Source organism: Musca autumnalis, unplaced genomic scaffold (assembly GCF_047663935.1).
Source record: "Musca autumnalis isolate F117 unplaced genomic scaffold, ASM4766393v1 scaffold_1, whole genome shotgun sequence".
Classification (NCBI taxonomy): domain Eukaryota; kingdom Metazoa; phylum Arthropoda; class Insecta; order Diptera; family Muscidae; genus Musca; species Musca autumnalis.
Window position 1 is genome coordinate 191,011,635 of NW_027411644.1, and position 14,750 is coordinate 191,026,384.

General features: G+C 35.5%; 1 protein-coding gene across 1 annotated transcript in view; it reads right to left on the bottom strand.

Annotated features, from left to right (window-relative positions):
• The window catches only part of amon (prohormone processing protease amontillado), a 288,241-nt gene extending 274,863 nt beyond the window's left edge, over positions 1–13,378 (bottom strand). Inside the window, exon 1 of the mRNA XM_073959324.1 lies at positions 12,150–13,378. Coding sequence (XP_073815425.1) covers positions 12,150–12,443 — 294 coding nt within the window. The 5' untranslated portion in view covers positions 12,444–13,378. The remainder of the gene's footprint in view (positions 1–12,149) is intronic.
• Between the last annotated feature and the right edge of the window lie 1,372 nt (positions 13,379–14,750).

Sequence of the window (14,750 nt, forward strand, 5' to 3'; positions counted from 1 at the left end):
TATCTGGAAAATCAACGCCAATTAAATGTTTACGCAATCTCAAAAGAACGAACTAGGAGATGTTCAATGATTTATGAAAGATAAACTTACCAACATTCCACACAAAGATAATACTGCGGCAAATGTAGAAAAATCTGCATCCATTCTAGAGAAATCATTATAATAATACATATAATATCTGTTCCACAAACATGCCGGAATGGCCAGGGAAACTTCTCTCATATCAATGAGTGCACCCCGATTCGTATTAGCTCAATGATATGGGACCTACAGTTTATCGCCAAGTCTGAACGGCGCGTCTTAAGACACCACTTGTAGAGAAGTTCTACATGGCTGAAATACTCAGGAAATTTCGCCTACACAGGGGTATTTTGCCACCGTTGAAAATTCGATGTTGCCTGGAACCCACGACCTTTAGAGTGCAAGGTGGTTATGTATACCATTGCACCACTGCACTGTGGTTTAGCTTGTATGGGAGAGATCGACAAAAATATTTCTAATCAAGATATCGACCTGAAAATTATACCGTAAACTCGTAGTGACTAGAAGATATTTTTTCCCAAAAATCTTCAGGATTGGTCCACCTTTAGGTATAGACCCCCATAACGGTACTTCCAGTTTTTTTATTAATTTCAAGATTTTGTCTATATTTTCAAAGTGAATTCGCTGTAATTTGATATTTTGTATTCTTTGGTGGTATTAAACAACATGCGTAGGTTAATGGTCCATGTTCTGGTATATCCCCCATATAGACGTACCTCCCGTTTTTTTATAATTTCACGATTTTATACAATACAACACAAAAAATAATTACAAGATATTTCGGCCAGATTATGAAAGAGGACCGAAAAAAAGAAGACACGTGTATCGGCGTTTTGAAAGTTTACGTCGGGAAGTAACCTAATGATATGGGACCTACAGTTTATCGCCAAGTCTGAACGGCGTGTCTTAAGACACCACTTGTAGTGAAGTTTGACATGGCTGAAATACTCAGGAAATGTCGCCTACACAGGGGTATTTTGCCACCGTTGAAAATTCGATGTTGCCTGGAACCCACGACCTTTAGCGTGCAAGGTGGTTATGTATACCATTGCACCACTGCACTGTGGTTTAGCTTGTATGGGAGAGATCGACAAAAATATTTCTAATCAAGATATCGACCTGAAAATTATACCGTAAACTCGTAGTGACTAGAAGATATTTTTTCCCAAAAATCTTCAGGATTGGTCCACCTTTAGGTATAGACCCCCATAACGGTACTTCCAGTTTTTTTTTATTAATTTCAAGATTTTGTCTATATTTTCAAAGTGAATTCGCTGTAATTTGATATTTTGTATTCTTTGGTGGTATTAAACAACATGCGTAGGTTAATGGTCCATGTTCTGGTATATCCCCCATATAGACGTACCTCCCGTTTTTTTATAATTTCACGATTTTGGCCATATTTTCTAACTGAATGTGTTGCAATTTGACATTTCGAGTTATATCATCAATATATGTCCACATTATGGCATGTTAACTCCCGATATTTGGCATATTTAAGTATTTGGCTTATTTTTCATGCCATTTTATGAATTTTATTCTTGACAAGGATTAACTCGTAACAAGTATCAACAATATGAGGCACAGAATATTCTTACTAGGAGGGTTAACATATGGACCAAGGGCGTACCAGATTACACTGTACAACACAAAAAATAATTACAAGATATTTCGGCCAGATTATGAAAGAGGACCGAAAAAAAGAAGACACGTTTATCGGCGTTTTGAAAGTTTACGTCGGGAAGTAACCTAAATAGGCGTGGCAAGTTCCGCCCATTTCTACAGGTTATGAAATATTCGACATCAGATTCCTTGGAATCCTTGCACAAAATTATTTGTCATAAAATTTTACTATAGGTCCCCGAATACACCAAAACTATAAATCGTACCTAAACGCCAGGAATCTGCCAAAAGTAAAATCACGTTTTAGGGTTAATGTTGTACTTTATCTGAGTTTATTACGTTTTGTTCCACAAAACTTCATTCTAGATAGAAGACGTCAAAGACAAAAATATTCTCCATCAAATTTCAATATGAGTCGCCAAATAAATTAAATATGTATTTACAATATATATCAAGCAAATATATACATCAAATTTACCAACAAAACACCCAAATATTTTTTTAATAAATTTGTTTTGTTCTTTTTTCGGGTTGATGCATGAAAGTAACATGAAATTTAGTTTTGGACGAAAGTTGTTAAAAGAAGAAATATTCTACACAAAATTTCACTATAAGTCTCAGAACAAATTATATATCTACGTAAAATACTTTGTTAAGAAAATTACATTACAAAATTGGATATTATAGGTAGAAATTATTTGCTAACCTTTAAGAATCTTAATTGAAATTTATTCCATCCTTAGTCAAAATCTCCTAAAGTACTTCACTTTTTGGGGATTGTGTCAAAAGAAGAAATGTTCCGAATTAAAATTCATTATGAGTCTCTGAACAAAAGAAATTAGTAGCTATAATATTTAACATCTCCAGATGCTTTCGCTTTTCATATATGATTTAGGACCTTATTTACCGTTTTTATTCACATTTTCGTTATCTGCGATCACTAAATATATTTTATTGATGTTTTTTCATAATAAATTCTTTCAGAAGATTATGCGTGCTCGATCCAAACTGTTTTTGAAATATCTATGTTGAATATATATAGGGAAAATATTGATAACCCAGATCGCACTTTGAAAAATTACGTATTTTAGTACTATAAACTAAAATAACGTCATCAGGATTAGTCGTAGGTTCCTGATATTGTATGTGAAAATGCGGGGATATTCTACGGGTATTGTCCAGTGATTATATCTAACATACGAGTCCTAACATCCATGACTTTGGCATGATCTTAAATACTATAATGGTGGCAGCTACTCCTGCTCTGACAATATTGAATGAATTAACCCTTGAAATCGAAGTAACTAGCCATATTCTAAATAAATTTGTTATGATCATTCATGATACACACATGTTTGTAAGTTTTTATGTCTAATTCATTCAATTTTGTCAGAGCAGGAGTAGCTGCCATCATTATAGTATTTAGGGCCATGCCATGTCATTTATTTGGCGACTCATATTGAAATTTGATGGAGAATATTTTTGTCTTTGACGTCTTCTATCTAGAAGTTTTGTGGGACAAAACGTAAAAACGGCAGATTCTTGGCGTTTAGGTACGATTTAGAGTTTTGGTGTATTCGGGGACCTATAGTAAAATTTTATGACAAATAATTTTGTGGAATATTTTGTTTTGATACGATCTCATTTTAAAGGAGTTTTTAAACTCTTTTGAAAAAAATGGACCAAAAAGACCCCTTTAGTGACTCGCATGAGGGTTAATTTTTTACATAAAAAGATACCCCGTATTGTTGCCAGTAATACTGCCAAAGACACTTTATACCTAAAATGCAAGGATTCCAAAGAATCTGATGTCGAATATTTCAAAACCTGTAGAAATGGGCGGAACTTGCCACGCCTATTTAGGTTACTTCCCGACGTAAACATTCAAAACGCCGATACACGTGTATTCTTTTTTTCGGTCCTCTTTCATAATCTGTGCGGGGTTTCTTGTAATTTTAAAAAAAGTTCAATTTTGTTGTACAGTGTTATATTAGATGTGAACAATGTCCTATAGGTCTCAAACAAGGAATATCTGGAAACTAAGATGTTTTATGAGATTTTTGTTTGGTGAGGATGGGTTGGCATCTATTGAAATAAGCTACAGGATATCTCGATTAGGAGAGTTTCCAAATCAACTAAAAATGTACCAGGATATATAAACAGAAAACAAGACAACACAGGTGGTCCTGCTTGCCAATTCAATTTAACCATTTTACGTCGTTTAGTTTTCTGTGTAGAGCTTAAATCTACGGCAGGCCTTCCGCGTTTTTACTTTCAACGGCAGATAATTCTTGAAGTGGCATGCATGTTTCAAAAATAATAGTGTTTTTTATCGCAAGCCAATTTGCATGATGTTTATACATTTTTTTGTTCTCTTGTTCTGTATCCAGATTTTTGAAATTCCTTTCCAGATATAGTGTATACGATCTGACAACTTAGAGAAATCATATCCCGCAACATCCACCTGAAGGTTTGCTATAATTTCTTCAAATACCGTCCGTCCCATGCTGACATTGACAAAGTTTTTTGAACACCATATTTCAAAAACATACAAATGTGAAAACACTCATTCGTACTGTAATCCTAAAAACATAATTTTTTATAAAATAAGATCGAAACAAAATGCAAAACAACACCGATTGCCTGAAAACACCTAAAACCCCTATACTAAACATTCACAAAACTCCGAGTATACACAGTATAATGAAAACTGAATACCGTTCGGCAACTTTCGGCAGACGAGATAATTTTTTTCTAATTCTGGACACTTCCACGAACATTTAAACAAAAATAACGATTGTTTAATTTTTGGTTTTATTCGACCTTTTGAACTCTTTTTCTTAAAATAGAAATAACGAGAGGATCCGCGAGGATCCAAGGTACTAAACGTCTATTTGTTTTCACAAAATTAAATAAAAAACACTCAAAAAAATACATTTCAAAAGAGGTCAATTTTACTACAAAATAAAGTTACAACTTTATGATGTTATCAATTAAAAACAACAACATTACCATTAACTTTAACATCCATTTTTTACTATACGAGGGCAGTTCGGAAACTTCTTAGCCTAGCACAAAAAGCGCGGTATAAACAGAAAAAAGTTAAGTGTTTTGGAAACTTCCATCTCTGCTATGAACACATGTTAAATTTTGTTTCGATCTGGCAACTCCTTCATATAGAAACAGGTGTTTAAAAAAGACTCATCCGCAATTTGTTTACAATGGAAAATTAGAAATGCGTGATGTCATTAAATATTTACATAAAAAAGGTTTATCGGGACAAGAAATTCATAATGATATGGTGATTGTGTTAGGTGAAAGTGCTCCTTCATATGCAACAGTAAAAAATTGGGTTGCTGAATTTAAACGTGGTCGTACAAGCATTGATGATGAACCACGTAGTGGACGTCCAAAAACAGCAACAACAACAGAAATTGTAGCCAAAGTGCATGATATGGTATTAAATGATCGACGAATAAAAGTGCGTGAAATTGCTAATATCATGGGCATCTCAAATGATCGAGTCCATTTAATTTTGCATGAAGAACTACAGATGAAAAAGCTTTCTGCAAGATGGGTGCCGCATTTGTTAACAGTCGATCAAAAACGCATAAGAATGAACATTTCTCAAGCTTGTTTGGATCGTTTTAAGCGAAATAAAATGGATTTTAAGCGTCGTTTCATAACTGTTGGTGAGACATGGATCCACCACTATACTCCAGAGACAAAATAACAATCCAAACAATGGACTGAAGCTGGAGGAAGTGCCCCAAAGAAGGCAAAAACAATTCAATCGGCTGGTAAGGTTATGGCAACGGTTTTTTGGGACTTCAAAGGTATTTTATTGATTGACTATCTGCAAAAGGGTAAAACAATAAATTCCGAGTACTATTGCAACCTTTTGGATTAATTAAATGTACAAATTCGAGAAAAACGTCCTGGCTTACAACACAAAAAAATAATTTTTCATCAAGACAACGCACCAGCGCACAAGAGTGTTTTAACAATGGCTAAAATCAACGAATTAAAGTACGAGTTGCTTGACCATCCACCTTATTCTCCCGATTTAGCTCCCAGTGACTTTTCCTTGTTCCCAAATCTAAAAAAAATTCTTGCTGGCAAGCGTTTTACCTCAAATGAAGATGCAATTACAGTTGTAAACCACTATTTTGAAGACCTTGAGGAAAACTATTTTAATCAAGGGATAGAATTGCTAGAAAAGCGTTGGACTAAGTGTATTGAAGTTTCAGGAGATTATATTGAAAAATAAAAATATTTTTGAAAAACTAACTATTCTCTTTCATTGATAGGCTAAGAAGTTTCTGAACCGCCCTCGTATATTTATTATAATGTATGTACATGTATCGGTTTGGAAATTAATTTGCGAGACAATTGTGGTTGTGTCTCCGACCTTACCAACTTTTTTAGGACCCACAGACTTGACCACGCCCACTTCTTTAAAACTACTGAACGCCCACTTTTTAAAATATGTTACGTCTACAAAGCTACTGAACCGATTTTCCTGAAATTCTCAGGGAATGTACATGGATGGCCCCTGTTGAAAATATATGCATATTTTCTTGAATTTCGAAGACGGGGGGTACTTACTTCCCTTTTGCCATATTTAAAAACAACGCCATATCTTTATGAATAAAAAGTTCGAAGATGGGTTATATCGATTCACTCATTCCGGTACCTCCCCCACAAAAGTTCGAAAATGTTCCGAAAGTTTGTGCGCACGATAACTCTTGAAGGGAGAAACCGATTTGGTCCATACTTTGCACATCGTGAAATTTCTAACAGACATAGATGAGGTTCCAATATAGACTCTATCAGTCCACTCTTTCGGGTACCTCCCACACAAAAATTCGGAAAAGTTCAATTTCTGACCTGCTCTTGAATCGCTTTGATTTTTGTGTAGCAACTTGTTTTAGCAACTACCCCCCATACGATGGTACAAGTTTCAACAGGGGCAAGTCCATAGTATCTGAGAAAATAGCTTGAAAGATGCAAAAAAATCTCTATGACACCGTGTGTAGTGATTGGAGTGCAAGATAACTCTCAAACTGATCAACCGATTTGGTCCAAAATTTCGCTTTCGTAATATTTTGTACAAACATGGTTTAATTTCGAAGATAAGCCATATAGGTCCACTCCTTCAGGCGCCTCCCCCACAAAAGTTCCAAAATGTTCGGAAAAATTGTTCGCACGATAAATCTTTAAGGGAGTTACAGATTTGGTCCATACTTTACACATCCTAATATATGTACCAGATATAGATCAGCTTCGACTATGGACTATATTTGTCCACTCGGGTACCTATCACACAACATTTCTGATAAGTTCACTTTGAAACCTGCTCTCGAATCACTTTGATTTTTGTTGCAGCAACTTGTATTTGCTGTCTCAATTACGACGGTAAAAGTTTTTTCACGGGCAAGTCCATACTTCTTGAAAAAACAGCCCGAAAGGTGTAAAAAACTCCTATGGCACCATATGTAGTGGCTGGAGAGCTCGAACTGAATACTGCATTCGTCCACACTTTGGATATTGTAATATTTCTTCGAATTTTAGATGAAATTCCCCCACAAAAGTTCGAAAATATTCGCTGAAATGGGACGCGCGATATTTCATAGACGTAGCAACCGACTGGTTTGGACCAAACTTTGGATCTCGAAATACTATCGAAACATAGTTTATGTTCAAATTTGGGCCCTACCTGCCCAATCTTTGGGGTACCACCCACACAAATGTTCAACTTTTTTGTGTGGTTCGAGGATCCTCTGGACATTTTTACTGAAGATTTTGCTAGTCGATTCCTGTTTTGTTTCGGGCTCCTAAGCACAGATCCAAGATTCGAGCTCTGTGAAGATTGTCGATCAACGATCATTTTTATTCAAGATTTCTTTGTACCAATCCACAAGAGCCTCTTTTAGAGTATGGTCCAATTTTTCTGGATCTAACGAGAAAAATCCATTTTTGCAATATCAAATGTTAGTTGGTGGAAGAAATGCCAAGTGTGCCTCTATCTCACGTTATATAACATGGGGATCTTGCATTATCCGTTGACGCACGGCTTAATTTTTTTTGTGGTACAACGGCCGATTTTGCGCGACCCTCAGGAGCTTCGTGTTTTCGTAGTGCTAAAGAATGGTTCTTTTTGAAAATACAAAGATTTAATTTGATGTGAAAAATGAGCGGACGAAAATGTTCACAATAGAGTTGTATATTTTAGCTCTTTTTGAAGATCTCTCTTTTCAGTTCAGCTCTTTTCAACGAACTAGGTCGTTATTTTAGTTCACTAGTTCAATCGTTCACCGTTTGAGAATATTTCAGTGAACGATTCGTAGTTCGTTCAGTGAATGGTCTGTTTTCATTTCATTTGTGGTATGGATATATAAATATAAATGAATGGAAGTAAATAATAATAAAAAGAATATTTTGACAAATGGTAAGTACAAATAAGAGAATTAAGGAAATATTTATTATTTTTTTTACATTTTGTAGGAATAAAAGAATGCGGAGAATGATTTTGTGTTTTTATGGAATTGTAGAAAAAAATATACAGTGCAACTAATCACACTCATGATTCATCAGAGCTGGAGAAAATCAACAATAATAATTTAAGCAAGGAGCAGCTAGCTGATACCCAAACGAAAGGAATTGGATATTTAAATGATATCAAAGCCATGGAATGTTACAAATGTTTAACAAAACAAACAAAGGCATAAGTTGAGTTCGCCAACTAAGCTCGGATCGGGATAAAATTTTCGTCAACCTGATATAAATAAGGGAACTTCGGAAGCCATTATCTCGGGATGTGTGGACTTCCGCAACAAATGTGAGACATATTTTTGATCAGGGTGACGAGACCTAGCTGTAAAAAATTTCATCCCGATCCGAGCTTAGTTGGTGAACTCAACTTGTTCCCAAACAAATAACGAATATATGGTTGGCTCATGGTTTAAGATTTACAAATTAAGACAAAAGAAATGATGTGCGGAAATAGTAATTTGTTTTTTTTTTTTTTTTGTGTATGGAGACAATAAATAGCAAACGGTGCAATATTTCCGTATACGAAAACTATTAGAATTACAATGAATTTACCAGTAAATTTTAAACATTTTTATAAGCACTAACTGTAGTGAAATTCTGTCCCGACTATAGCTTTTGCTCACTTGTTTAATCTACCCATTTTTGTCGGTAATTCCATTACCTATACCCATTGTAACCTTAAATAATTGTACTAAGAACAAAATATTAGGACAAAAGAAATGATGTGCGGAAATAGTAATTTGTTTTTTTTTTTTTGTGTATGGAGACAATAAATAGCAAACGGTGCAATATTTCCGTATACGAAAACTATTAGAATTACAATGAATTTACCAGTAAATTTTAAACATTTTTATAAGCACTAACTGTAGTGAAATTCTGTCCCGACTATAGCTTTTGCTCACTTGTTTAATCTACCCATTTTTGTCGGTAATTCCATTACCTATACCCATTGTAACCTTAAATAATTGTACTAATCCATTTAAAGTATTTTTTTTTTAATTTAAGCAGTGAATAAAATAAACAAAAAGAAAATCTATAATTTCATTATATTATTAATCGGCTGTTTCTCTAAGACGATTCGAATACAAATTCGTTCGAACTACTACCAAACTTCTGTTTTTTTTTAAATATTTGAATTGTTTTTACTTTCAATCAAACAAACATTTCCTTCAACAACAGGAGTTTGGTAGTAATTCGAACGAATTTAAATTCGAATAGACTTAGAGAAACAGGCCATAAAAATATCGTTTAAACTACATGCTTATGCATATTGTACTTTGATTAACATCCATTGGATGAAAGGAATAATTTTAATGTAAATGAAATAAAAATGGAATTCAGCCTTCAAATGAATATAAAATTGACTTATAAATAAGAATATATGTATACAAATTCACATATTATTGTGAAGAAAAATTAAGGCAGAAACTTTTTCGGGTTTAGGAAGAGTCCGCCTATCCCTAATAATTTGTCCTGTCCCGGAAAAAAATTCTTTCACAGGGCACTGAAGTGGCAACTACGCAAAGCTTTTTAATAGCATGTGGATACACTCTAGGATATAAATGTTTCCTTTCAGACCACCATTCCAAGGGGTCTTTTTTACGGTCCAAATATTCCTCATTAATATATTTGTCCAATTCACGAATGCCTGCTGCTGTGTTGTTTTCGGAATGGACTATTCTGTTTGTTTCTTGGTCGAAAGCGGACCAAATTCCAGAGTTTCCTTCCGGTGAGGAGTCCTGTGTAGCTTGGGGTTCAACATGTTCCTGCTCGTGTGGCAATCGTATGGAACTAATTCGACTCCTCAGCATTTGAAGGGCTCTTTCGTAAGTCTGATTAGTTTTGAAACCTCTTTTTTTAAATCTTGGATCAAGAATTGTGCTTTGTGCATATAGAGGGTTTTTTCATAAGCCCCAAAACGATTGAGTAATTCCTTTCCGATTTTAGTTATCATTCCAGATACTACAGGAATTTCCGATGAGCTTTTTGCAATAAAAGTCTCTAGAATATTACACAACACGGTGACTTTAGAAAGTGTAACTTGTTTTTCTGATGAAATTTCCAGAGTAATTTCATAGAATGGCTTTAAAATTACTATTGCTTCCTTTATAATTTGCCAGTCATCAAAATGAATCTGCAAATCAGGCTTGACTAAAGAAAGCGTCGTTACCACTGCATCTTTTAGCAACGACATCCTCTCCAGCATCTCGTATGTTGAGTTCCACCTTATAGGGACGGACTGCTTCAATTTTAGTTGAGGAAGACCCAAAAGTTTTTGATTGTTTAGAAGCTTTTTTAAAATCTTTAGAGCTTCTTCGAAAATGCTCCACGACACTTTTAGCTTTTGTCACAGTTTCTCTTATATCTTTTAACCCAGCTTCCACAACCAAATTTAAAGAATGGGCGAAGCATCCTATTCCGTTCCACTGCCCCATACGTATTGCCGCTGTTATATTGGAAGCGTTGTCACTTACAATAGCTGCAACTTGATTGATTTCAAAATTAGTTATTACGTCTTTCAAAAACTTTGCCAAGTTTCCAGCTGTGTGGTCTTCACAAAATTGTTCGCAGGATAAAAGGTAGGACCTCAGAACACAATTTTGGTCAATAAAATGAGTGGTTACTGCCATAAATGATGTATTGGTTTTGAAGGTCCACCCGTCCGTTGTGAGGCATACGGCTTTGGTGTCTTGTCTTCATATGACGTTTCAAATTGCCGTGAGATCCTCCAGCGATACTAAGTGAAGCCAGACAATAGTTGCACTTTGCTCTGACTGGTCCATTTTCTTTAAAATGCAACCATATGTCACTATGTTTTCTTGATACAGACATAATTATACTTTAAAAAATGTGTATCTGATTAGCCGATCTTAAAAATGATTTTTTCAATGCTATGAAAATATTCCAATCAAACGATGCGAAAAAAAATTAACTGCCATCAAATATTTTCAAACTGTTCAGTTGGCAACAAAGACAAAAAGCATTTAGCTTCATATACCTAAATAAAATCATGATAATCTGTCGTAGGTAAATGCGAGCGCTCTTACCGCCGCTTTAATTTAGGCAAGAACGAACGATATAAGCAAAACAAACGAATCAACGAACGATGTATGGTGCATAGTTCAATCAGCTGATATCTGACAAATGAACGATAACGAACCACATTTACTGAACTAGATCAGTCGCTCTTTACACTGAATCGTTCAAATGAACTAGGTCGTTCGCGAACTATACATCTTCAGTTCACAAGTGAATTCCATTTTTTTTTTTTTTGCAAAGTGATTTTTCAGGTCACTGTAAACAACACAACACAAGGTCGTACGACAAACTGTCCTGTCCATAGTTTTCGCGCAGCCCTCGTATAATATAGGCTTTTTAGGTGCGTTCTTATAACATGAATAAATGTGCCACAAAAATCCGATATTCATATAAATACCTAAATTAATAAAAATGAAATGAAATGGTGCCTGGAGTCGGAGTCGAGCGTTTTTCACAATTCCATCTCCAGCAATATTTGCTACACTCCGAGTCCAACTCCGAAACCCTGAAAAATAGAAGAGCATACCTTCGCATAAGAATAAAATGCGGAATATTTCCTTACAGAAAACAACTCTGGCTAATCTAAATTTAATTTCATTTGAAAGTTTTTGAAGTAACCTACGTTTTCTAAGCTATGTTCTGTTAAATATTAAATCTTCCTTGTCGAAATTTACTTGTTCTATCATTATAAATTATTATCCACCCTAATATACACATACATATCATATGTAAACATTTAACAGCTGTAATAACAACAATCATTGATTTTTCCCAACACGCACAACCAACAACAAAACAAACCTCCTCCTCCACCTCACATGAAACATTAACCGTATTTTATTGTCGCTTCCACACCAATTGATTTGCAATAAAAATTTATTTTTACTTACCGCTCCTAAATTTTCAAAACCATATTTCTGGGCGACGGCATGGGCAAAATCATTATCAACACTGCGGCGGAAACGAACCAAAAATGAACTTGTAAATACGTCATTTCCTCCAGCTACAGGACGTTGGGTATGGACTGGTGGACTACTAGCGCTGCTGGATGCGCTATTAATTTTCGAGATGGGATTTTTGCCCGCTTGTCCGTTAAAATCATCCGAGTTCACCACAGTCAGGCCGGAGAGGGTGCATAGAAATAATAGTCCCGTTATTGGGTAAACGCATGCTGTTAAAATCATTGCACGCGTTTTATGACACAAAAGAAACTTGCGAGTTTTTTTAACGCTTTTTGTTGTTGTCAATGGTTTTAGAAAATAAAACGTTCGTTCAATTCGATAGAGATTAACTTTTCGTAGATTTGTTTTTGGCACTAAAAAACTTAGCAGGTACTGTCACACATGTGGCGATTTTCTTGCGTAGCGATTATTATTTTGAAATGATTTTGTTTCACAATAAAAATTTTATATCGTAAATGTTACTTATTTTCTTTATTCCTTTCTTTGTCTTCCAGTTTCTTGTAGTTTTATTCACCTTTGTTGTTGTTTGTTTTCTTTTCGCACATTTCCAAAGAGGAGAACCTGTGAGACAAAGGATGACAGGCGACTTGTTGTGGGCGGATTTTTGACACTTGCCAAAAATTGCAAAGGGAAATGAAAATGTCGTAGTTTTTCTTTACACTTTTTTAATATCTGCTACTCTTTACCGTTAATTTTACTTTTTCCACAACACGCTCACACACAGAAAGAGACGCTCTTGTTTATCACTTTCACAAAAATTCGTAAAAGGATTCGACACTAATTTCCTTTGTTATCGAAAATATTTTCTTGGCTGAAATTTCGTTTAATTCCGTTCGTATATTTTTTTACAACTATTTCCGTTTTCTTTTTATGATTTTTTTGTTCAAAGTTTTCTTTTAATTTCACTATATTTCTGTCTGTTTTTTTTTTTCGCTCGTTCGTTCGTTTAATTCGTACTACTTCTTCTTTCCTTTCTTCTCCCCTATTCACTTATTGGAGACTTTGGATTCCTCTCTTCTTTATGTTTCAACAATTTAAGAATTTATTTTGGCAGTTGTTTTTGAGTTATTCCGCCGTATAGAACTTAACTGTTATGCTTACCGAACAAAACTGCGGCTAATGGCTTCTTCGTTTGCCTATCGTGGCATGAATTCCTCAGTGCTTTTGTGCGTTGTGTGAGCAGACAAAGTTCCTTTAGAGCTTTTGGGGCTGCACAGAAAAGCTTGTAACGTTCATATCTTGTTGTTCCCACCGTCATCGCCGTCGTTTGTGTGTGTGTCAATTCCACTTGTTAATCCTCTTTTGAGGATTACCACTGTGCGTGATTTAATGGAATTTGTGGGGATTTTTCAGAATTTCTAATTCCTAGATGAGAAAAATGTGTGTTAAATGCGCCCCCATGGTACATAGTAATTGTACCATGATGCGCCCCATACATTTTAATGCCAAGCTGCTGCTGCGGATGAACCCTTGCGTAGGAGTGTGACATAAGTTAAGTTGTAATAAAAATTATTAAGTGTCCGAACATTTTTAATAAAGTCTACATTTTTCTGACTGTTGTGAAATTATGGTGGAGGGTATCATAATATCGAAATATTCGTCAAAGACCATTTGATGTAAATATGTATGTAGACATTTTCTTGATCAGCATAAAATTCGAAGTCGAAGTCGGATTTGCAATTCTACTAGTGGACGCGTCTTCCCGGGTGGCAGATGAGAAACACGTATTGAGCCAGAACTGTCTGAGGGCAACTGACGCCAGACCTGAGCGTCGAAGTCAATACCTCAACACATTCCCTAAACCTTGGGGGTCTCTCAGATCATGGGCATGCTTGAGCCGAAAGAGCCTATACATGCTGCTGGTCCTTAAACCCCCCACAGACCAAAAATGGATCGGGGTAGTTCCCTTAAACAATCAACTACGATGGGTAAGAAAAACAAAAGGAATAAAGTTACGGTGCAGGGCCTAAATAAGGTGAGACCAGAGTTCACGTGTCGTCGAAATCAAACGATTGTGATCCGGCTGTGTTAGGTGGGGATTCCTTGCCACATACAAGTGCATTAAGTCTGATTGGAGAAAAAGTTGACAACCAGGCAATTTCTAAGGAAAACGATCTACTTCGGAATCAATGTTTTCATTTCCAAAGCACCGGTCGCATTTTCATCGGCACCAGAGCTGCAATCTGACAGGATTGCAGTTATGGGAGGGGACAATCTACATGGATCTCTTAAAACAATTGAAGATAGTATAGACAGACAATGTAGGGAATTCCTCTATATAAGCCCGAGGATTTGTTATACAATCTGAGCCTAAATGATGATGAGCTGGGCACCACGGTCTTCTATGATCTGCTAGTTTTCTATGAAAAGAGCTTTGGCTCTTCAATGAGAATACCTTTTGGTCTTCTAGAGGAACACTGTTTCCCAGGAAAAGACCTTCTGTTCTTGTAGAAGAAGATTTGCTGGTCTACAGTGATTTTATGAGTATATTTCCTCCTGGTATTTTATGAAAATACCTCCTGGGGCTAA